General features: G+C 36.5%; 1 protein-coding gene across 2 annotated transcripts; it reads left to right on the top strand.

Moving 5' to 3' along the window:
- Positions 1-26,937, top strand: LOC134752821 (serine proteinase stubble-like). Of its 2 annotated transcripts, XM_063688574.1 has the most exons (9): positions 1-687; positions 9,611-9,790; positions 16,428-16,754; positions 18,736-18,913; positions 21,339-21,438; positions 22,748-22,840; positions 24,064-24,168; positions 25,774-25,881; positions 26,217-26,936. In XM_063688574.1, exons 1-9 carry the CDS (start codon positions 360-362, stop codon positions 26,394-26,396), a joined length of 1,599 nt encoding a protein of 532 aa, XP_063544644.1. In that variant the 5' UTR covers positions 1-359; the 3' UTR covers positions 26,397-26,936. The 2 variants fall into 2 exon arrangements, with proteins under 2 accessions (XP_063544644.1, XP_063544645.1); XM_063688575.1 differs by lacking the exon at positions 16,428-16,754 and having other exon boundaries at positions 26,217-26,937.

The raw sequence follows: 26,937 nt of genomic DNA, 5'->3' as shown, positions 1-26,937 counted from the left end.
AATAAAAAAAAATTGCGACACTTATGCTAATCACATCACGCACACTAAAACAACATTATCAAGGACATAGAACAAACGCGATTTACCAACCTCGTTAATTTTACAGGTAATGTTATATTATAAGCCATTAAATAATTATACTAAATCAGTATGGCAACATAACAGGAAAATAAGGCAAGAAAGTGAAAAGGAACTCAGTCGCCGCGCGGCTGTTACTTCCGATTTCCCAAGCCTAGCGCGCGGACGCATCGCTTTAAAAAAAAAAAGATCTTTTATAGTCCGTAGTCCGGACGGTCCGACCGCGCGAAAACCAACAAACTCACCCTCATAAAAAACCTAAAATGGAACGTTGAACAGTGATGTGTTGTGAAAACCGAACCAATGGATACGAAATTAAAAATAAAAATTTCAAAATTAGAAGAAGAAACAGTGCAATGGGTTTCAAGGTGTTTTTGTTGTTCGCGATCATGGGTGTTGTGTGTGCTGAAATAGAAAATGATGTGTTGACGCTGCAAGACGATTTGGACATTAAGGACGAGGAAATAAAGTCGGAAAGGAGACGGCCGGCGAATGAACAGGAGAAGGATATCTTAATGTTGGATGCTTTGGGACGAAGAAAAGGGTCATACCATAGTTCGTATGGCGCGTCGCAAGAGGATGACTCCATTATGGATTTGTTGGGGAAAAGTGAGTATTTATTTTTAAACTTAAGAATATAAATTAGTATCGTCAAGAAAAACGTTATAAATATTAGAAAACTTAGGGTAACCTTAATTAAAAGTAGGTAAATTTTAATAAAAGAAAAATATACTTAATTGTAACAGTTTTGTTACGCATGCTCTTACAATTTATACGGAAAGTCTAAATGGACATTAAAAAAAACATGTATTTTTTTAATCAAAGCCTAAATTCTCTTTTAAATATAGTTTGTCAAAGGACTGTCTCATTTCAAACATATTAGACGGAGAGAATCATACTATCTTCAAGAAAAAAGGATAAGTAAAGTTTTTTTGTTCTTATTTACTGACAATTTGGTTTGACCAACTATATCTTCTAAATTTAAAAAAAAAAAATCCCGCGTAAGGCCACAGCAAGGTGTCATTGTTGTCATAGTTCTAAATAAGCACAAGCAATTTTATTTTAGTTACCACGATTTTATAATATTGTCTTCGGTTACCGCGATAGTTACTCATGAAATAACGGGGAACGGGTGACACCCGTCACCCGTTGACCACGAACGCTGTAAAGGGTTCGAAACGTCGGGATGTATAATAAATTCAATATACGCGATATAATCCGTTTTCATAGTTTTATACCACGATTTTCTTGTAGAGTTTTATCCTCTGGGCATAGACCAAGAAAAAGATCCATTTCATTCTATTTTGAATGTATATTTTGAAAAAAATATTATTGCATTTATTTTGGCAATATTTGATTTATTGATGATTATTTTAATTTTAAATCTTCTCGGGGCAGAGGTGTAGGGTTAGACCCGGCGTAGCCCAGGTAGCAAAGTGACGTCAGCGACGTCATAATGACATAATAATGACGGTATTATTACGTCATACTGACGTCGCTGACGTCATTATGACGTATAAATGCTACCTGGGAGCTTTATTTGACGTTTATAAGCTCATTGTAATATGCCTACTTGAATAATAATAATAATAGAAAGAAAGAAAGAAGAAAGAAAATACATTTATTTAACGCCACAACAGATTACATATATGAAAAAAAGGAAACATACAGACAAAAAACATTGGACGCTAAAATAGGACCCCACTCAGCATAATGCCGCGGTAATCCGCGGCGCTGGTTTTCAGTGGGGACCTGACTTAAAACTATAAGTTGGTGGCGACACATACGCCAACGACACAAACAAAAAACACAATATAATTTCTTTATTATTAATAATATAATTTCTTTATTCAGATTTCTATGATCCATTGGTTAGGTAAATAATTACTTAAAATCTATTGTTAATGTTTGTAAAAAATTAATAACAAGTACATTAAATTAAAATAATTAAATTAAAAATATAAACTTAAATTTGACAAAATCAGCTACCAATGACCATTAAATAATAATAATAAAAAAAACTATCTTTGTCTCTAATACATTTATGTAAACTAAATGAAAGTTTTAACTTCTAAATAACCTGAATACAGGAGGTTTTAACACAGTGTTCCTTAAGGGTTGAAACAACCTGTGTCAATGCATAGAATACGCACATTAGTTTTTATAGGTAACTCGACTTTTAAAATAACCTTATTATAACGATATTAGCATAACTTTCACATAATAATCTAATAACGATATTATCGGAATCGAATGGATTGCACAATTAAAATCAAATTAGAGCAAATTGCGAGTAACGACATCCGTTGTGTATAGGAAACAAATCTTTTACAACTTTGTGGCAGTAATTTAAATTCATTCCTACTAATATTAGAATAGAATAGAATAGAATGAAATTTAGAGCTCCGACATGGCTGAATTTATCGGGAACGCCTTTCCGATATCGGATGTCGGAACGGAAGGCGCCTATGACAAAAACGGTTACAGGTTATGTGCCATTGGCATTAAGGCCGCCTTTTTTGCGTTATGTATGTTTTTAGGGTTCCGTACCCAAAGGGTAAAAACGGGACCCTATTACTAAGACTCCACTGCCCGTCTGTCTGTCTGTCACCAGGCTGTATCTCATGAACCGTGATGAAATATTCACAGATTATGTATTTCTGCTGCCGCTATAACAACAAATACTAAAAAGTACGGAACCCTCGGTTATTATTATTATGAAATAGGAGGCAAACGAGCAGACGGATCACCTGATGGTAAGCGATTACCGCCGCCCATGGACACCCACAACACCAGAGGGGTTGTAAGTGCGTTGCTCCTCGGTGGGTGAGTTCGACTCGCACTTGTCCGGTTTTTTAGTAATAATGATTTATTAAATGCATAAATAAATACAGAGAAACACATTTAACTTACATTTTACTTCCTTCCGACATCCGATATCGGATCGGACAGTGTGAAAACGCTCTTACTCTATAAACTGTAATACATACATACATATAACATATAATCACGCCCATTTCCCGGAGGGGTAGGCAGAGACCACGGATTTCCACTTGCTACGATCCTGACATACCTCTTTCGCTTCCTTCACTTTCATAACATTCCTCATACACGCTCGCCGGTGTAGGGTGCTCTTGACCTGCCCTTTCTTCAGGTTTTCCCCGATCTGATCAGAGAAAGTCTGCCGAGGTCTGCCCCTACTAAACTAAAACTATAATAGACTACTATAAACTGTAATAGATATCATATATTAAAGAAAAAAGTGACGAAGCCCTCCAGTGGTGAAGGCCGGATTCGAACCGACGTCTTTAGCTATCGCGGCTAACGCCATGAACCCCTAGGCCACCTCGCCACGGCGGTACCCGTCCCAATTTCTCGACTATATGCCATCTTAGTAAGACTAGGCGTCTTTGACCAGCTCTAATATTTAATAATAGTTATTTGTTATACAAGGGTGCAAAGTTGTATTTTACCCGCGAGTGTTTCAACACACGAGAAGTAAAATACTTTTGCACCCGTGTACACACAAAACTTTTTACCTCAATATAGCGAGGAAAGTGCAACATCCACAGGCGTTAGATCATCTTCATCACTGGAATCACTAATTTTTTTACGAAATTATAACAGAAAACTCTGGAAGTTGTGTATTTTTACGCGAGAAGTTTTTAAGTAAAAAATTTGTTGACAATGTTGACATTTCTGACGTATGAAATGTCAACGATGCGTTTTGAAATTGCATCGACTCAACTTGTGCATTCAGAATAATATTTAACATCATTATAAAAAACAAACGTTTCTTATGGAATTTTAAGGTTTATGACTTAAAATCATTAAATAAAGCTAAATTTGGTATTTTTTATTAGACTCTCAAACCATTTACTTAATGATAATTAATATCGAATGAACCATTACCATGAGCGTTTTACGTTTTGTTATCTGTCAAGCTACTTAAACACGCTCCATCCAAGGTCAAATTACTTTCCCCGCTAGTGGATAAAACGCGTTTTTCCCCGCTTGTTATGAAGGATAAAAGACAACTTTGCGAGCTAGTGAGGGGAAAAATAATTTGATTAGTTTCCAAACTTGCTCTTACTCTAGTTAAGCAACCTTAAATCTGGCTTATTTCTAGATGAATGACTATTTACTAGCGATTACGATGACGGTTCGGTCATCCGTAGAATTACGAATGACGGAGGTTGACACAGGCTTCAATTAAACAATAATAAAAACAAAATAAAAGTTAGAATGGCAAAAATTTCAAGGCCTACTTAAGGCGATAGTGATAGTGTTTTATTTTTTTAGGGTTCCGTACCTAAAAAGGAAAAAACGGAACCCGTAACGTAACTTATTCTGTGCCCTTACGCAAAGTAATCGACCATTTTTTTTAGGTTATAAACTGAAATAGATAACATACACTAAAGAAAACCGGCTAAGTGCAAGTCGGACTCGCGCACCGAGGGTTCCGTACTTTTTAGTATTTGTTGTTATGGCGGCAACAGAAATACATCATCTGTAAAAATTTCAACTGTCTAGCCAAAGATAGATATAACTCCGTAATAGATGGATACAGTCTAAGGAAAAAACGTGCCTCGAAAATTAAGAAAATTTGATTCTCGATCAGAGGGCGCCACTAGTTTTGGCCTACTCTCGTATAGAGGGCATTGACGGTTTCGTTTATTATTTATAGAATATATGGGTCAAAATCATAAAAATAATTAATGCAAATAAAAAAAATCATTTATCCATATTTAAATACATTTTATCGTATTTTTATAAATATTCATTTTTAGTTTTAAAGTGTGTCGACAGATGGCAGTGAATTTACTGGGGTTACAAAATTTACTATGACAGTACCGCTCTAGTATAAGTTACTCTATGGTCTAGCTATCACGGTTCACGAGATACAACCTGGTGACAGACAGACAGACGGATAGACGGACAGACGGACAGCGGAGTCTTAGTAATACGGTCCCGGTTTTACCCTTTGGGTACGGAACCCTAAAAAACTGACCAAGTCCACCGGTGGCCGAGGCGGGACTCGAACCCGCGTCTTCACCTTTTTTTAAGGTTTAAAAAATATTTGTCATTCTCGTATTTTTATAGTCACGAGCAGTAACTAAAAATAGTCACGAATGCAAAATATAAACTAAACAGCAAGATAAGATAAGGAAAGTCGGTTAATGATATGATGATATCACAGGTTGTGTCACAGAATTACAATGACACTTATCAATGTCATCTTTTATAACGCAACAACTTTCTTATTTTGATAACCTGTTTGCGATAGTTTGTACATATGTTTATTTCGCCATTCTACGTGATTTTCGTAATGGATATTTTCAATTAAATCAAGGCTAGATGTAATAAAGATTTAAAAAATTTAATCGATCGCTTTTTAGCGATAAGACCGCCTGTTGTTTACCTATTCTTGAGTTACTGTATTTATTATATTGTTTCTGAAGTGTGCAATAAACTGTATTTGTATTGTATTGTAAAATCTATTCAGTACTTTAACAGTGAAGATTCAGTACCTGCCTACCAAAGATAACAGACAGACTTACTTTTGTATTTACGATATTACAAGTATGGATGATAATTAATATATCATTTTCAAAAGTATATGTACATTAAACTGAAATAAATGTCATATACGAAGGAAAAAAATGACCAAAGCCTCTAGTGTCCAGAGCTGGAATTGAACCAGCGTCCCCCGTTTACCGTACAGGTGAACCGCTCGGCTATCCGGTCACGGTGGCATGGTTGAAAAAACACAAATTAAAATATTTTCATAGAAAATAATTTAATTTGTTCTTAGAGTATATGTACATTATAACTCATTTTATATAATTTAAAAATTATAATATGTACAGGTTAATCCAGGTTAGATGTCTAAATTGTATAGAGTCAAACCAAGAAAAATCTGTAGAAGTTTTGACAGCACAAGCAGTGCAGGTGTTATATTAAACGTCAAACTTCTATGAAATTATGACGTATAAATAACACTTGCACTGCGTGTGCTGTCAAAATCTCTGCAGAAGTCTGCAGAGATTTTGACAGCAAAGAAAAAAAAGAAAAGAAAAAAAGAAAAAAAAAAGAAAAGAAAAAAGAAGAAGAGAAGAAAAGTTTCTTAGTCTATGTCAGGGCAGCTACTGCCGGTGAATCAACTTTATGCTGTCACTCGTTGCTATAGTTACGGTCTTCTGGGTCACTCTTAAAACCCTGGTTTTATGGTACCTACTTAATAGCTCCTCTACACGATGGACCATCATAGTGGCCCACTAAGATGGGCCAGCGTGTAGAGGGTAGTGGTGTCAGATGGCTTATGGCGCGGCGGGATATTCCATAGTGCGTGCTCTCAACCATCGCATGGCTGTGGCATGGCCATCTCGCTGGTCCAGCGCTGGGCCATTGTGTAAAGGAGTCATAAAAACCAAACATACTTCCGTCTGTCACCAGGCTGTATCACATGAACCGTGATAGTTAGACAGTTGAAATTTTCACAGAAGATGTATTTCTATTGCCGCTATAACAACAAATACTATATAAATATTTAGGGGGGCTCCCATACAACAAACGTGATTTTTTGCCGTTTTTTGCGTAATGGTACGGAACCCTTCATGCGCGAGGCCAGTTTTTTCTTAGGTTACTATTTATATACGTAAACGCATAGTCACTATGTTACAATATGTTTACTTATAGAACAGGAATCGACCAGAACCATTATTACATAAATCACGTAACGCTATGCGCACGCAATGATCTATAGATCAATATGGCGGTGAACGACCCTCGATCGTTTCACTATCGCGCGCACGGGCGAGAGTATTATGATCTATGATCTATACTTCTATATTGATGCAAATTATAGGATAATGAAGTTATAGACATATTTTATGCTTGATGGAGCTTGAACTTATTAGGTTCTAAATAATGGTATTAATTACTGTATCGTCTGTGTAATGAGTTTTACAAAACTTATGTACGTAATATCATTTGATATTTACCAGTCGCTTGCCCACCGAGGGTTCCGTACTTTTTAGTATTTGTTGTTATAGCGGCAAATTAAACACTTCATCTGTGAAAATTTCAACTATCTAGCTATCACGGTTCATGAGATACAGCCTGGTGACAGACGCACGGACGGACAGTGGAGTTTTAGTAATAGGGTCCCGTTTTTACCCTTTAGGTACGGAACCCTAAAAAACATCGTGAGGAAACCGGACTGATCCCATGCCCTAGTTTACCCTCTGGGTTGGAAGGTCAGATGGCAGTCGCTTTCGTAAAAACTAGTGCCTATTCCAATTCTTGGGATTAGTTGCCAAGCGGACCCAAGGTTCCCATGAGCCGTGGCAAAAATGCCGGGACAACGCGAGGAAGATGATGAATTATTGTATCGTCTGAAAATTTCAGAAATTGTTAAATTTCCACTTGGATAACTTTCGGAAACTTTCATATTTTTTTAACAAGAATCGATAATTTCCATTTCTTAAATGAAAGTTGCCTGTTTCCTGTGAAATTTTCGAGAACATTTCCAAAGTTTTTGGATTTTTTCTGCAATTTGCACATAGGTGTAGCATAGAGTAACTTATACTAGAGCGGTACTGTCATAGTAAATTTTGTAACCCCAGTAAATTCACTGCCATCTGTCGACACAGTTTAAAACTAAAAATGACGATTTATAAAAATACGATAAAATGTATTTAAATATGGATAAATGTTTTTTTTATTTGCATTAATTATTTTTATGATTTTGACCCATGTTCTTTCACTGATATGCGTTAAAATTGTTAAATAACAAACGAAACCGTCAACGCCATCTATACGACAGTAGGCCAAAGCTAGTAGCGCCCTCTGAACGAGAATCAAATTTTCTTGATTTTCGAGGCACGTTTTTTCCTTAGACTGTATCCATCTATTACGGAGTTATATCTATCTTTGGGTGTAGCATTACTAAAAAATAGTGGAAAAGTGGGAAAAAAATCTTCGTTTCTAAGTTTCTATAGATCAATGGTTGACAGGTAGGAAACGCCTTACTTTTTTTGATAAAATGTGCAATAAGGTTTAAAAAAATAAATATTTGTACTATTTTTTTATTTCATACAAATACTTAGGACTGAGTTTATTGGTTAATTGTGCGCTATCAAATCGTTATATTTAAGTCCTAGTATTATTTGTTATACCTACTTGTACAGAACACACTGTATATATTTTTGACTAATAATAATAAATAAATAAATATTCTTTATATGTTTAAAATATGGTACAATGAGATGGTAAGGATAACATATATCTGTACTTAAACATATTTTGCTAGTTTAGCATGCAAATGTAAACTTAACTAAATTAAACTAAATACCTATCTAACTTCTAATCAATATTATCTAACATGCAAAACAGGTCATTTGTAGTGTAAAACATTTAGTAGTAGTAAACTCTTTATTGTACAAATATACACATTAAAAATTACATGGTACAAATAATAAGATGTACAAAGGCGAACTTATCCCTTTGAGGGATCTCTTCCAGTTAACCTTTGAGTAGATGAGAGGAGAAAGTGAAAAGAGGGTAACAAATGTAGCAAAATGTACAACAAGGTACCAGAAAGATAAACGATATAAATACATACAAAATTAATAGTATAAACATATAATATATTACACAAAAAGGAATGGGGAAAATACACTAGAAATTGGAAAGAAGTATAAAAATATAAAGCAACATACAATACAAATATAGGCACATTAATCAATCAGATAACCATAGCTTCTTTAACCTCTCCTTGAACGACGCAAGCGATTGCGCCTGCCTGAGCGAAACTTGCAGCTCATTCCACAGCTTCACTGAACGCACTGCGAAGGACTTGTTGTATCCACGAGATTTGTGAGAGGGGATGGCAAGTGATAAATTCGCGCTAGAACGGAGACGGTTGCCACTGCCTTCAGCCAGAAATTGAAATTTTTGAGACATTTATTTTTTAGCCAACGGTAAAGTTGTGCTTTAAATAAATTAAGAGATAAGATTAAAGATATTATTATCTGGAAGAGCATATATATTATTATTGTGAGACCTGTTGTAATGTATAGATCAGAATGCTGGGCGACGAAAGTGACTGATGAAAGAAGAGTGCACGCAGCGGAAATAAGAATGTTGAGATGGATGTGTGGAGTGACGAGAAAGGATCGGATTAAGAATGAGTATATTAGGGGAAGTTTGAAAGTAGCACCAGTAACGGAGAAGATGAGAAGTAGTAGGTTAGCGTGGTATGGGCGTGTGATGAGGAGGGATGAATGCCATATAGGCAAAAGAATGTTAGGGATGAATGTTGATGGACGGAGAGCGTATGGTAGACCCAAAAAGCGATGGATGGATTGTGTGAAAGAAAGGAGTGAGTGCTGAGGTGACGAAAGATAGAGGAAAATGGAAGAACCGACCCCACATAACGTGAGATAAGGGCAGGAAGAAGAAGAAGATTATCTGTAAGAGCATTAAATATTCGTATACACATATAATAACCCTAATTTTCTCTTTCCAGTGATCCCGCAAACATGCCGCTACCGAGGCTCCCGGTACCCCTGCGGCCTAAGCATATCCTGCGTCCTAGGGGGCGGAAAACCCATGGACCTCTGCTCTGGAGGCATGATATGGGCCTGCTGCGTAGATAGGGAGACGACTGAACGACCTGCGGAGGTCGCTCCTACGATACATAATGCCAGTAAGTCTTTAAAAAGTGTATTATAACATAATGTTCTAAGATACGTTATAAGGAATAATCTTTTATTTATTTGTGATAACAAGCCTAGTTAAATTGAAGGCATGTTTACAAAAACAACATAACTAACATTTTTTGCGGATTTGAGTTTTTGGTATCATAGCATTCGTCTAAGCAGGATCTACACGTAGAGCAAAAGATAGTGTCCAAAAATGACCCCAATTGTCAAAAATCAGTAGAAAATAAATAAATCCACTAGTTAAGTAAGATAAATCTGTACCTCTCTGATAGAATACAAAACATATTTTCTATAGAAACTTGTTTTATTTTCTTACAAAAAGAACATAACTAACAAAATTTTAGAAAAACAGCATAAGTGACGAACTTATTTTCCATTTTTTTTTTCGAAAAACTGGTCTTTGAAATTTATAATCGTATATTTCGGAACTATTGGCCACTTACTATACAATGTTTATGTCCAATAACTAATATATAAGAAGACATTTAGTTTTTTTCGTTTCCTGTAAATTCATGTCTATTGTAGTTATGTTGTTTTTGTAAACATGCCTTCAATTGTACGTAATTGGTCGACGTTTGCCTAGATTTTAGATAAAAATCGGTTAATCTAGGCAACCATGGACTGGACCAACTTTTTAATAAGGCAACCTAGGCCAGTTAGATTTATATATAAAATAATATTTTCATATACGATTAGCGATTAATAGGTTAGCTGGAAGAGATCCCTTAAGGGGATAAGTTTGCCTTTGTACACATGTACTGTATTTTCTCTGTATTATGTTCTTGTTTTGTGCAATAGTTTTTACTACTACTACTACTAAATAACAAAAAAAAAATACAATTTTTTTCTGTCCGTACGCAATTTTTCTAGGCAACCTATTTGCAATGTATCAATGTGAATATTATCTATCATTTATTTCATACTATCGACCCGCCCCGGCTTCGCATGGGTAGTTCAACTAATTTACACAAAACCTTTACAAATTATACATATAAACCTTCCTCTTGAATCACTCTATCTATTAAAAAAACCGCAATAAAATCCGTTGCATAGTTTTAAAGATCTAAGCATACATAGGGACAGACGGACGGACAGACAACGGAAAGCGACTTTGTTTTATACTATGTAGTGATCACAAATAAACAGATGAGGGTAGACATTCCTTATAACGTATCTCCTAAGTACTATAAACTATAACATAACAATACCACACAAAACTTGTTTTTATTAAGTGACAAGTCAATTAATGAAGTGATATGACATTTATGAAATAGCACTAAGAGCCCCCGGCAAGCTCGGCCGAATTTCACCTTCCCATACAAACGGAGTTTCGTTCTCATTTTAAAACTACGTGTTGGATTGTAATAACAAAATACTACTATCAAATATTAATTATTATTTAAACTATAATTATAATAATTATTATAAAATTTAAATGTAAGTTAAACCATAGAGAAATAAGTAAGCATAGAGCTGACTCCATACATCAGTTTTGTTACCAAATCGACTATTTTTTTCGTAGTCGACATCTAGCGTCTAGTAGCGGAATTATCAGTACTGCAGGACAATAGATGTCGCGACGAACGGAAAGTCTAATGCTCAACAATTTTCTGCTAATATTATAACCGGATTAACCGGAACTCTAAACATATAAGTACAATAAACATAGTTATACCTTAAGTCTAATAAATTAAATAATAAATAAATTAACCTACCTAAATAAAATAAAATAATTATGAAATATAGTGTATAAGCTAAAGTGTAAATATAAATATAAATGTAATTTGAATGTTAGCATGTAAGGTTTATCTGTTAGTGCTAATATTATATATTAAATTAAATTAAATAAATTAAATAATTAAATTAAATAAACTCTATTTTCAAATCCTGCTTGTAATATTAGTTGTAAATAGTTGGGCAATACACTTTTCGTCAGTCGCGACACACATGACATCTAGTGTCGAGTAGCAGTACTGATAATTCCGCTACTTGACGCTAGATGTCGACTACGAAAATAATATTCGTTTTGCTAACAAAGGGTGTGTATGGAGTGAGCACTCTATGCTTACTTATTTCTTCATGGTTAAACCTAGAAACATAATCAATTGTAACAAACTAAAAAGAAACAAGAAAATATGAAAATATACTTTCCGTCAAATAAACGTATTATAAAGTCGAATAAACGCTTAATAAATTAAATATGTTCAAGTCCTGCGGGAGCTTTATAGTTCGTGAAATAGAGGCCAGGGGCAGAAATCGTGCCCTATTGTTCTAAGATTTAGGGCACAGATTAAAGAGATTCACCAAATCTTATGTCACATGACACATGATGTGCAAAGCATTGTTTTGCAATAAGGAGACATTTGCACACAATAGGTGTATAGTAAATAAGAGTGTTTTCTTGTGGTGCAAGATAAGAGACGCAGCGAGATGGGTAACTACAGACACAAAGCGGACACGCTATACATCAAAAATCACGCGTTTCTATGTGTGAACGGCACGTCTGTACACGCAGCATGCGTCATAGTGTGAGTAAGTTGCTTAAAAATAGTACTGAGCGGCCGGCAAACGGCCGTCAATCTGCTGTCGCGAGGCGAGGTCATTCGAGTCGGAGCGGGGCGGTGCGTGGCCGTTCTGTATGATAATACTATTACTTATTTGCTATAGACGAGTTGCAAGCTTAGTAGCGTGCAACTAATTTGTATTAAAACCGGGAAAGTGCGAGTCGGACTCGCGCAGTGTTCCGTACCATTACGCAAAAAACGGCGAAAAAATCACGTTTGTTGGGTGGAAGCCCCACTTAAACATTTATTTTATTCTGTTAGTATTTGTTGTTATAGCTGCAACAGAAATACATCATCTGTGAAAATTTCAACTGTCTAGCTATCACGGTTTATGAAATACAGCCTGGTGACAGAGAGACGGACTGACAGACGGACAGCGGAGTCTTAGTTATAGGGTCCCGCTTATACCAGCAATCATATTAGCTGTAAGTACTGCATACGGCCGCTTTTATGTATGATATTCAGGTTGTTTTTTTTAGTGGCCATTGAAGGGTAATACGAATCTATAGACGATAACGGGACATATGATTGCGGGTATCCATTGTTCATGCAGGTATACGCTTAAATCTTACTATGCTAAAAAACTGACATACTCAGAAAGTGGCGTTATCAGAAAGTGACCTAATCAGAATGTGACGAACTCTGGAAGTGACAAACTCAGAATGTGACGTAATCAGGAAGTAACGTCCTCAGAACGTGCCCTAATTTGAAACTGACCTCCTAAGAATGTGACATACTCCGCCTAAACCCTTCACTAGGGTTTAGGCAGAGTATGTCACAGTTTAGTTTATAATACTTCGCGTTCGCTTATAGCTTGGGCTGTCGCGGTCACGGGCCGGTAAACACCATATTACCTTCCGGGCACTAATTCGACCCATTACGCAACTCTTTGTTTACTTTCGCGTAAGAATACTCTTATAATTTGCGAGTTTTATTTGAATATTAGATATGAATCGACTAAAAAAAAATGTCAGCTTTAAATTAGTGTTAATTTTCTTCTTCCTCGCGTTATCCCGGCATTTTGCCACGGCTCATGGGAGCCTGGGGTCCGCTTGACAACTAATCCCAAGAATTGACGTAGACACTAGTTTTTACGAAAGCGACTGCCAACCCAGAGGGAAAACTTGGCCTTATTGGGATTAGTCCGGTTTCCTCACGATGTTTTCCTTCGCCGAAAAGCAAAGTGACCTTAAAACTACTATACATATTATTATAAAATATGTCTTAAAACTAAAAACACACAATTATGACTGTGATGCAATTCGCAACCCGTCAGGGAGCCAGCCGCGGAACCGCTGGAGCTTGACACCCTTCGGCCAAAACTCCTCCATAATTAAAGTACCTAAACCAGTTAGTATTAGTCAAATATATATACCTATACTATAGGTATATATACAAACGTAAAAGTCCTGACTGACTGACTGACTCACTTAAATCAACGCCCATCCCAAACCGTTGGACCTAGAGAGCTGAATTTTTCACAATAGGTAGTTTTTATAACGTTAATATCCACTAAGAAGGGGTTTTTCAAAATTCATCCCCTAAGGGGATAAATGAGGGTCCAAAGTTTGTATTGGGTTCAAGTTTTATTTTAAGCTATGAAGTCGAGCCTTGGGTAAAAGATATATTATTAAAAAACAAGAAAACTACTTTCAGCATTTTTGAAAATTCATCCCCGAAGGTGGTGAAAAAGGGGTTGAAAGTTTGTATGGAGATCAAAAATTTTATCAAATGCGGGACTTAAAACTGTATATAGGCATATTATTAGAATACAGGAATAGTAATTTCAGCGTTTTTAAAAATTCGTCCCCTAAAAGGGTTTAAAAAGGGGTTGAAAATTTTAAACCATTACAAATGCTTTGAAACTTCTTCTTCTTCTTTGAAATAGCCGCTTACAAAAAAAAACATTTCGACGTTTTTGAAAATTTTTTTTTAAATAGCGAACATTTTTTAGGGTTCCGTACCCAAAGGGTAAAAACGGGACCCTATTACTAAGACTCCGCTGTCCGTCTGTCCGCCTGTCCGTCTGTCCGTCTGTCCGTCTGTCCGTCTGTCTGTCTGTCTGTCTGTCACCAGGCTGTATCTCATGAACCTAGCTAGACAGTTGAAATTTTCACAGATGATGTATTTCTGTTGCCGCTATAACAACAAATACTAAAAACAGAATAATATAAATATTTAAATGGGGCTCCCATACAACAAACGTGATTTTTTTGCTGTTTTTTTTCCGCAATGGTACGGAACCCTTCGTGCGCGAGTCCGACTCGCACTTGGCCGGTTTTTTTAAATAGTGGACTTGAAAATCTAAGTGTTGAGAGAGGGATTATATCGAGAACATTTTTTTTCAGTTAGGAGCTTGAAACTTCGTACTTTGTGAAAGACAAATTTCATGCGTTGTTTAATTATTAACAAATAATTAACCGTCCCTACTGATATCTTTTGCTGCATAATGTTCTATGCTCATGTATATATAAAATATATAACCACCAACATACATATTTACGCGTACGAAGTCGCGGGCAACAGCTAGTAATTTATAAGTACACAGATAACACATATATATGCATGGCGGACGCAGCAAAACAACTATTAGAATATATTCCCGTCTCCCGAGCCTCGAGCAGTGAAACCGAGTGAAAGTGCTCCAGTGGAGCGTGCTGGACAGCTTTATTGTTTCAAGTATCTTACTCAGCTATTACTCAGACAGTATTGTAAGTTACGGCAATTATTCAGACAGTGTTGGGAATTAGGGTAATTATTCAGATCAGACGGTGTTGCGGGTTGGGGTGCCAACTAAGGCTGGACAGTGAATGAATAAATACAACTTATTTCATTTCTAATTGGGCAATCTAATAATATGAAGTCGTTACCTAAAAACAACGAGTTCTACATTTCGAGTATAAAATAATTCGATATAAGTATGGTTATTTCGAAGTTTTTGCCAAAAAACCGGTTCCAATTCCTTCTTGCATGTTTTGACGATCATGATATTAATTATTGTAGAATCTACAATGTAGATTGACATACCTGCAATTTATGATGTAATGAAATAAATAAATTTAAATATAAATCATAGTACACAACGCACTGAGTTCTACAATAGTTAGTAACACAGGTCTTAGTCACAGTCAGGAAACTAGCATAACGAACCGTAACGATTGCGTCGCTCTTGAATAAGTCAAGTAACGCGTTTCCCGTTCAAGTAATGTTACGTTAACCGTTTACTTATATGTTCCGATAAGTATGTTTATTGATTAATTACTCAATTAGCGTGTTTAGCATGTTAACACTTTTGGTTACGTGGAGCTGTCATGCGTGATACTTATTACGATACAAACTTATCACGATAACACACGATACAAACTTATCTAAACTATCCATTATAAACTGAAATAGATAACATACACTAAAGAAAAAGTGGCCAAGTTCACCGGTGGCCGAGGCGGGAATCGAACTCGCGTCTTCAGCTTACGCGGCTACCGTCCTGACCACTAAACCACCCGGCCACGGCGGTATCCGTCTCATGTCTCATATTCTCTGGTGTATGCCTCGCCTCGGTCACCGGTGGAATTGGTCACTTTTTCTTTAGTGTATGTTATCTATTCTAGTTTATAATTTATATATAGTAGTTCAACTACTTAAAAAAACACAAATCAAAAAATATTGCATAAAATAATTCGATTGGTTCCCTAGTTAAACTGTAAATGTTAAGAGAGAGATAAGAAAATATAATATCCGTACTTCCGTAGGTACAGTCACAGATTATATAATACTATACTGTACAGTGGCCATCAGATATATCGGAGCGGCCGAGGTGCTCACAAATATCTGAACACGCCTCTATTGTCAAGCGCTAGAGTGCGTGTTCAGATATTTTTGAGCACCTCGGCCGTTCCGATATGTCTTATGGAAATAAATCATAAAACTGTCATAATTTCATTCACTCATACTTTCTTGCAATTATGTATACTTGTCAATAACATATTCAAGGCGCCCACAGCGCTTCACAGTGACTGACAACACTAACCTCACACTACAACATAACCATTAACTACAGGTGACCTAATCGAACTCATCGGAACATTCCCCCACGAAATCGACTACCAGAACACAAACCAGTTCGAGGACCCCGTCATCGTGTACACAGACCACCACAAACCCCACAGACCCGACAAATGGGACACCCAAAAACCCTGGGACACCCAAAAACCCGACAAATGGGACCAAAAACCCTGGGACACAGAAAAACCGTGGGACACAGACCAAAACCACTATTTTCACGTGAAGCCGTCATATCATGAGAGTACGACGAAACCGTACGATTTTGGTGATGATGATTATGTGCCTGTAGTGACGAATGAACACACGAGACCTAGTTATCCGGGTGAGATTTTGGGTTTATTGGTTTTTTTGGTGGCGGGTTTGCTCAAGTGTTTATTTATTTTTAATATTGTCTTCGGTTACCGCGATAGTTACTCATGGAATAAAAATCGGGATGTATTATAAATTCAATATATATTAAAACACATTTAGAAACGGGTCTATCGCGAATTTATTTTGTTACCTTTATTTACCGACGTTTCGACACAGGTTTCACTGGTGGTGGTCGCGGCTAACTGACGTCCCAGCAAAATGTCAAAACAGAGATTTGTGTGACTACCCCACGAAAAGTGCATTTAAAGTTTGAGGTAGACATCACATTTATGTGTCACTTTTATGTGTAGTGGGTGGTTTGAAAATGTGATGTCTACCTCAAACTTTAAATGCACTTTTCGTGGGGTAGTCACACAAATCTCTGTTTTGACATTTTGCTGGGACGTCAGTTAGCCGCGACCACGACCATAAAAACCTGTGTCGAAACGTCGGTAAATAAAGGTAACAAAATAAATTCGCGATAGACCCGTTTCTAAATGTGATTTAATATGTGTTCAAACCGCGAAAGTTTTAAATGTTAAATTCAATATACGCAATATAATCCGTTTTCATAGTTTTATTTCATGCATTTGTATTTGTTAATGTATTAAATAAGTCGATATTGTGTCTATATTTGATAGTTATCAGATGTATAAATTATATAGCTACATAAATATCTGTCGCCCTGTGACACCTACGTAGAAAATTTTTTAACTGTGTTTATAGTATTGATGATTTTAACATATTACAGTTGATCTATTATTACGTACTTTCCTTTCATTTTAAGTATTTAATGTTTCTGATTTTATAGACAAACTTATCACATTCGATTCATTTATTGACAAGAAAAATTAGTATAAGATTTTTTTTGGATATAATTTTAACATTATTATAGAAAAACACTTGAGTCGACTCACCATTTTCTTTCTCGCTTTACCTTCAGCACTGCGTTTTCATAATCATCACGCACCTAATTTATTTGTAGCATACAATAAATGCACACGCACTGACGGTTTTGGAAAAAAACAACGGTTGACTTTTGAAATACTTTTTGGAGTCGGGTTCGCGGGTTGCATATTTTTGTTTTTAGCACGCTTTTCTGTCAAGTCTATTCCAAGGTACTTATTGGTAATTTTGAAGTAAAACTTCTTTAGGCGCGACTAGAGGGTAGAGGGTAACTCAGATTTTTTTCTGACGGTAGTAACGCTCAGTAGTGACACACGCACAATAGGAAACACGTTAGAGTGCCAACATAGCGATAAACGTCATCGTCAAAGAAGTTTTACTTCAATCGCGCGTAAAGACTTTTTTTAAATTGCTGGTAGATTTGATGCAAATTTGTGTCAGAAAATTGATTTTTTTTTAATGGGTATAATAAACTATCACCTGGAAAAGACTTCGAAAGCTTCGTTTAAGTGTTGCTTTATTGTATTTTGTTATTAAAATATTAATTTTGATAATACTAAAATTTGTTACACATAATTCAAGGAGTAAGTACTAGTTTTACTTTGGCTTATGTAGGGTGTTATTATATAGTGCTTAGGAGTATTTTTATTTGCTTGTAGGAAATGAGTAGTTTTAGATGAGGTCTGTTTTGTATAAACATTTATTAGCTCAAGCACAATTTGAATGTTTGCAAAATGCTATCGTCTATCACGAACGTGGACATATTTAAAGTTTTACGTTTCTCACTCAAAACACAAGCATATCACGAACATACTTATACTTTACTCTACCCACACAATTACAAACCTCAAATATATTTTCAAATAAAATCAAATTTGGTACTCACTATATTTTCTGACTGACATCCTTTTACTCGTCATTATGGTATATATATATATATGTATACAAATCTTGTACCTACTTCTGATTTTATAAGAGCCGCGCCTATTTCTAAACGAAGATCAACATCCAAGTCCTTTTTACTAAAGGACCTCTCACAATTCCAGGTTGCGGCGAACATTTCACACGCTCCAACCGGATCGTCGGCGGGCACTCTACGGGTTTCGGGTCGCACCCGTGGCAAGCGGCCCTCATCAAGTCGGGTTTCCTCAGTAAGAAGCTGGCGTGTGGAGGCGCCCTTATTTCGGACCGATGGGTCATCACTGCGGCGCATTGTGTTGCTACGTAAGTAAAAGCACAGAATAAATAGTACTGCCGTACAGAAAGGAAACTTCCTACAAATCCGAAGTTTGACAGCGGTTCAGGGTCGAAGCATGCTGTCCCTTTCTAATATATGGCAGTATCCCTTTCGGCTATTTAGGGTTGTCAAAATGTAAGTCATTATCTTATCTGTGGTCGTGCACGCAGAGGGACGTCAAGTTGTGCCAACCCTAATAATTGCTCGGAGCAATGCTGAGCCGAACGGAGCCGATTTGCTCGAAGCGAGGAGTTTCGCACCCCTGGTAAAAGACCGACCATGAAATTTATTAGATAGAGCTAGTGATACTAAGCTAACTCTGCATCGATTTTGATACACAGACATTTGATATTTTTTTGCTGTGTTTTACTGTGCAATTAGATTTGGGTGAGGTTAAGTTAGTATTTCATTCATTCATTCATTCATTTATTTTTTGCAATCATGTTCATTACATACAGGTGGTAAATAAAATATAGTCGGTACATGACATGATACCCTGTTAGGGCACAGCAAAATTGTCTTAAATAAGTACTAAATTAACAAAACATTATTTTAAAATTTTGATAAACATCGTAAATTTTTTTGCTGATCGTTTAAATACTAGCAAAGATGTTCAGTGAAAGTAACCAAATTATTGAAGAATAAATTAAAATCCGGCCTCCCACTGGAGGGATTGGTCCCTCTTTATTTAGAATATTAACATCTATTCCAATATTATTTACAACGACGGGACTTAATCGCGTAAAATAAGACCACGGGGACAAAGCCGTCCTCGAAACGTTGAAGGTAGATTTAAAACTTATTTTTCGCGATTAAGTCCCGTCGTTGTGAATAATAATAAATAAAAATCGTGAAAGTTTAAATCTATTTCAATGTTAAAATATTTCAAGAAACTTATTTGCACACATAAGCGAGTTTTCAATCCATATATCTCGATTACTACTGTTCTAACTTACAGAGAAAAACCCGACTACAATAAATGTCACTAAGCCAGAACGCGGACTTTTTAATGTCTGACTCTGACCTCCGAAAATTGCTACCTCAAAACCTTTCCATACTACGAGTAATGATTTTACCGGCGTATCCATTTATCATTCATTCAACTCGCTTCTTATCATTCATTCCATTCACTTACTAAATTAGAGACCCGCCGTTACTCACACCTAATAATCAATACTCAAAACATAACCTATGACGTAATTACCAGCTACTTTCACAACTCCACTAATGGACGTATTACCGAATGCAATTGTAAAATACGATTTGCTATACTTTCTCCATTACTCTAAGTTTCGTAACGATAATTGTATGAGAGGTATAATTCAAGCTAATTTATTTGAAAGAATTTTGCGAAAAGAATGTGGGCTAAATTTGAGGTTTTGTAATGTATAACTTTAGAGTTTTAATAATGATAATGTGCAATCAATGTTTGACATTAAAGATACGGATAAATGCATATATACATATATATTTGGCCTAAAGGTTGAGTGGTAAAGAATGCCGTGTAGCATTAAGTCCGCCTTTTTGTCACTGTATATTTTACTGTGCAATAAAGTTCAAAATAAAAATAAATATATACCCTATAGAATCATGTTATATCCGTTACATTAAATATTTTGGATGTGTAATTTTCTTAAATATAAATTTAATAATAATAGATTTTAAAACGTTTTGTTTATAAAGATCGCCTTTTGATTATTTACTATTTTTTGAAATATACGTCACACCGTCAAACCAAATTGTCATTATATAAGAACAAAAAAAAACTATACTCATCCTTTTCTTTTGGGTACTAGTACTAGTGTAAGACAAAGATAGTATGATTCTCTCTGCATCTGTCTATGTTTGAAATGAGACAGTCCTTTGACAAACTATGTGTGTTTTATACGTTTTTTTATTTCTCCTTTATTCACGCTCACGTATTAAAGTCCAGTGACCAGAAATACATATATGATCATTCTCAAGAGAGCGCTGTAATTCTCATGTATAGGGTGACAGTTCAGTATAGTATGAAAAAATAGTTCCAGCGAAATTCCGCAACATGGCGCGTGATCATATATTTCGGTCAGGCTATACATGAGTCAGACTCAGATTTAAAATCTTCTTATGGTTTTTATCTTATTTTGATACGACCTTAAATATCACTCACGTTGATTAGTGCATGCAAAATGAAACGAAAGTCGTAGATGCACGCCACCAAGCGCGCAATATTTTGTAAATATTTTGCATGTTGATGTTGTCTCGACTGAATACTGTGTCTAACTATTTTATAAGATCTGATTGTTACGTATTTAAGCAAATAAATATTTTCTATTCTATTCAAGTCAATCGTCAAGGTCGTATCGAAACCAGTTCAAAACCATACAAATTGCTTAATTATAATTTTACTGATGAAATGTTTTTTTTTTTCAGCACACCGAACTCCCAGCTCCGCGTCCGTCTCGGCGAGTGGGACGTCCGGGATTCCGGGGAACGTTATTCGCACGAAGAGTTCGCAGTGCAGAGGAAGGAGGTAATAAATAAATACTTAAAATAAAACTATGAAAACGGATTATATCGCGTATATTGAATTTATAATACATCCCCATCATTTGACGAACGGTCTGGCCTAGTGGGTAGTGACCCTGACTATGAAGCTGATGGTCCTGGGTTCGAATCCCGGTACGGGTATTTATTTGTGTGATGAGCACAGGCATTTGTTCCTGAGTCATAGGTGTTTTCGATGTATTTAAGTATTTGTATAAGTATTAAATATATCGTTGTCTGAGTACCCACAACACAAGCCTTCTTGAGCTTACTGTAGGACTTAGTCAATTTGTGTAAGAATGTCCTATAATATATATTTATTTATTTATTATTTATTATCCCGATGTTTTGAACCTACGGAGGAAAAGCTACAAAGTGAAAAAATACCCACATACAAAAAATAATGAACCATAATAAACTAGAAAATTTAAGGCTGGTTGTACATGCAAAATCGGTTCATAAGGCTATTATTTTCAAGTAAAGATATACGCGATAAAGCTACGCCGGCTCCAACCCTACACCTCGGACCCGAGAAGATTCAATTCCCTCCTAAATTGTAGGAGGGTATCCCAATATGGGACCGGCAACTAACTCGGCGGGATACATCTTTTCAAAACATATTAATGATGTTTTTTATTACACCAGACTTTACAGAAAAGCTACATAAATACAATATAAAAGTACATGGGATATGGAAAGAACACTTTGATGAGCATTGCAAAGTAAAAGGTATATGGTACAGGACTATGCAATGTGAACCTCCTCATATTCCTTGGTTTATGAGTGCTAGGTTAAGTAGGAAATTAATTAAAATAGGGTTAAGACTTCGTTCAGGACACATTCCTCTAAAGAAGTTCGCTTTTATGATGAAAAAAGAGCCATCACGAACTGCGAAGCTTGCAATATTGTAGAGGATGTTCAACATATACTGGTGGAATGTGTACGGAACGAAGGTAAAAGACAATTGTTGATGAAGTCACTAAATATTAATAGGTTAGATGTAGGCGCTTTTCAAAGCATCTTGGCGGCACCAATCTCAGAAGAGGCAAAGGAGATATATTTATTTGTGTATAATTATATTAGTCAGTATACTGACAGGCCGTAGATGAGTGTAATTTAGATTAAGGTACGATGGGACTGGCGTAATCTTAAGATTAAAAGTCCCTAAATAAATACATGAATAAAAAAAAAACATAAGAAATATTTTAACAAAACAGTTTATCTTTATGGTGGCCGTAATTTCCGATTTCATAATATGGTTTTGGATATGTAGATAAAATTAGTAAAATTTTCAGGTGCACCCGTCGTACGAGCCTGCCGACTTTAGGAACGACGTGGCGCTAGTGCAGTTGGACAGGGGCGTCGTGTTCAAGCAGCACATATTACCAGTAAGTCATATTAACCTTTTGGACGCCAATGACCGATATATCGGCACCGCAGGTCCAACGCCAAAGACGGATTAATCCGTCGCAGACCACAGAGCAACATAGACCTACGTGCATGTGCATAAAGTTCAATTTAAATTTTGACACGGTGACGTGGCGTCTGAGTGACAGCTTTTGTGTTTGACACGGCGTCGAAAAGGTTAAAAGAAAACCATGCATATCAATGGTTGGATCGCTTCAACTGGTTAATGAATTACGACTCTATGGTAATTGGAATAAGATTCCAAATGAACTAATGGAAAAATATAATGCTAGGCTGTGTGTGGTTATTATGTGCCGGCGAGTCGAACGCCACAGAACCAGTTTAAAATGTGTCATCGAGATGCGTAATAAAGGCGCGTGATCGGAGAGCACACCTACACTGGTTTTTTGAGCGTGGGACTAGCCCGCGCTCAGGTGCCAATAAGAATTATACGACTCTTTTTTGCAGGTAGTGACACATGCTTAATTATAGACAAAGGATTAGCCGTTCGGGGTCCGTTTGAAATCGAAAGACTATACCAAAACCGTGCCATAAACGGGAAAGTATTTATAGTGTAAATCTTTTGAACTGAGCTAGTTTAATCAAAGAGTCTCAACAAAGAGGATATAATAGGATAGAGCGGTACTGTCATTGTTATGGTAAATTTTGTAGCCAGGCCACAGTAAATTCACTGCCATCTATCGACACGCGATTAAAACTGAAAATAAAAATATCAAAAAATGTATTTATATATGGATAAATGATTTTTTTATATGCAATAAAAAATAAATAAATAAAAAATAAAAATGTTATTATGTTATGGGATGTTGTTGTGCAATATTTGCATTAATTATTTTTATATTATTTTGACCCAAGTTCTTTCACTAATATGCGTTAAAATTGTTAAATAACAAACGAAATCGTCAACGCCATCTATACGAGAGTAGGCCAAAGGTAGTGGCGCCATCTGATCGAGAATCAAATTTTCTTGATTTTCGAGGCAACTTTTTTCCTTAGACTGTATTCATCTATTACGGAGTTATATCTATCTTTTGTCTCAAGAATACACTACCATTGAGTGGTAAACCAGTGTAAAATCATATTAAAAGTGACATTGAAAATAGCATGACTCACGACAGTTTAAATTCGAAAAGGCTTTTTAAATTGATATACCTATTGGTTGATTATCGTTATTTCGTTCCAGGTGTGTCTACCTCAGAAGCAAATCAAGTTAGCCGGCAAGATGGCGACCGTGGCTGGCTGGGGCCGAACGAGGCACGGACAAAGCACGGTACCTTCAGTATTACAGGTAATCATTTATTGACCTTAGAGTCCCAGCCATAGACAATGACAAAAATCTTTAAGCGCCACTTGCACCATCCCACTAACTCGAGACCACCATCCGACCGACCGAGAACTTGATACCATTAATAAAAAAAAAACAAATACCCTATTAGGTGAGCTAAAATACCTATGCTTCGCAGAAGGATAAAATATATACTTTCTAAACCTAATTATGTATGAAATAAAATTATGAAAACGGATTATACCGCGGGTATCACCCGTTGACCACGAACGCTGTAAAGGGTTTGAAACGTCGGGATGTATTATAAATTCAATATACGCGATATAATCCGTTTTCATAGTTTTATTTCATGAGTAACTATCGCGGTAACCGAATAGAATATTTCTAATTATGTATTTAACTAGTAAAGTCGAGTATTTCTGTATGTGTTTCATAAATAAATATTTTTCTACCCGGTTGAAGCCACTATATTATGTCCTCTTGCGAAGAATAGGTATTTTAACTCGCCTTATTCTAATGGTCAATCGCGTCGTCAATATCAGACGTGTCACGCTCATTCAATTTAATTCAATTCAATACTTTATTCATAAAATACAATTTTACAAGTCAGGTACATACTAAATACTTAGTTTTAAGTCTTATTAATTATATAGATATTTACATAGTTCAAGGGGCAAGGCTGAGCCAGCGAACCAGTTGTTTTTTTTTTCAATACTTAATAATAATTGTTTCAGCTCTAGCGGGATTAAAATTTTGGACCCGGGTATGTCCTTAAACTGCATCCGGACCCGGATATGTCCTTAAACTACGTCCAAAAGAGAGGTATGGGCACTGTGAATGACATCTCGCTTTGTGTGGTAGGGCACAGGACAGCTGATGTCATTCCAGATCTAGAGCAGAGCCCAACTGGGGAAGTACCTCCACCTTACATAAAACCGCAGCCAAATATCACTAGACCCTACTCATAGTGTTGTGTTCCTGCCGGTGAGTAAGGTTGTCAGAGCTCAACGAGGGAGAGGAGTGTTAGGGTCGGCAACGCGCGTTATCTCCGGTGTTGCAGGCGTCCATAGGCTACGGTAACTGCTTACCATCAGGCGGGCCGTATGCTTGATTGCCACTGACGTGGTATAAAAAAAAAATGTTTTACCCACTTAGTACAGTGCTAGGTCTCGTAAAAGGCATCGACTGTGTAGTATGCATCAGACGCCAAATTAGATTTGAGTTCTTTATAAAAACATAGGTCGCTAGTTATTTGTTTCAGCTCTAGCGGGATTTTGTTATTGCCGATTCTTTAAAGAATGTTTCCTTTCCTTTACTAACTTAGCGGTTTCACACGTATTTTTAGTCACTCGCTCGACATGTTTCGGAGAGCCTAGGTCTCCATTTTGCAAGCACTAACAGTGCCTGAGTGAGTAGTGATCACGACGGATGGGCGCCACGTACTAACGTACCGTAACGTAACGTACGTAATATGTCTCACGATAGTTTAAATTCGATGAATGTTTCCTTTTTGTTTTGTTATGTGTACTGTACCTTTAAGTGTATTAGTTATCGTTGATTTTCGTTGTTCCATAATCTTTATTAACCTTTATCTATGGCAATTTTCAGGAAGTGGACGTAGAAGTGATCCCCAACGAGCGCTGCCAGCGCTGGTTCCGCGCCGCCGGTCGTCGAGAGACCATCCATGATGTGTTTCTTTGCGCAGGATATAAAGAGGTATAAAGAGAGGAGGTATAAAAACGTATAAGAGGTACTAAAACATCATTTGAAGAAAGCGCCCAACAGGGTGGGCCGAGGCAGGGAACTTATGGGTGAGAGAGAACAGCTCATGGCCGGTCGTTGTAGATCCTGGTCTGGCCTAGTAGGTGCCTGTGTTTGTGTGATGATATATGTTCCTGAGTCTTGGGTGTATTCTATGCATATAAGTATGTATTTATGTATATAAGTATGTATATGGTCGCCCAGCACCCATAGTACAAGCTTTGCTTGGAGGTAGGTTGATCTGTGTAAAAAAATAGAAATAACTTAACAGCATAATTGTCTTTTTACAGGGCGGCCGTGACTCCTGTCAAGGCGACTCCGGCGGTCCACTCACCATGAAGATGGACGGGCGGAGCACGCTCATCGGCCTCGTGTCGTGGGGTATCGGCTGCGGCCGCGAGCACCTTCCGGGTGTATACACTAACATACAGAAGTTTGTGCCGTGGATCGACAAGCTTATAACACCTTAGGAGGTCAAAAACCCGAGAAGAAAAATCACACCTTAGATGGTGTAAAAAACCCGAGACAAAACAATGGATAGAACTTGGATTAACAAACTGCTAACAGCTTAAAAACTATCAGATAAACTGTTAAAGTAAAAACCCGAGAGAAAATATATGAAAACAAAAAACCCGAGAAGAAAAAATTATTACAACTTGGATTGACGATTGACGAATTGTTAACAGCTTAAAAACTACCAAGCAAACTGTTAAATCAAAAACCCGAAAGGAAGAAATATGAAAACATAAACCCGAGATGACAATATGCCCGAAACTACTGCTCAGCGGCTTTAAACCGTGAAAATACCTTGACGAGACAATATTCAAATTTAGAAAAGCAGTGAAAGCAAAAACCCGAGAGACTAGTAATTTCCTACTAGCACAGGTTTTTATCACCGGATTCACGTTGTTTAAAAAAACACTGAAATAGACGCAATAACCTCATAGTTTCATTTGTCCCGGTAACTTAACACGAATTTTGACAACTAACAATGTTTAATATATAAAGGGT

This window comes from Cydia strobilella, chromosome 25, assembly GCF_947568885.1.
Source record: "Cydia strobilella chromosome 25, ilCydStro3.1, whole genome shotgun sequence".
Classification (NCBI taxonomy): Eukaryota; Metazoa; Arthropoda; class Insecta; order Lepidoptera; family Tortricidae; genus Cydia; species Cydia strobilella.
This window is presented reverse-complemented; position numbering and strand designations above follow the sequence as displayed.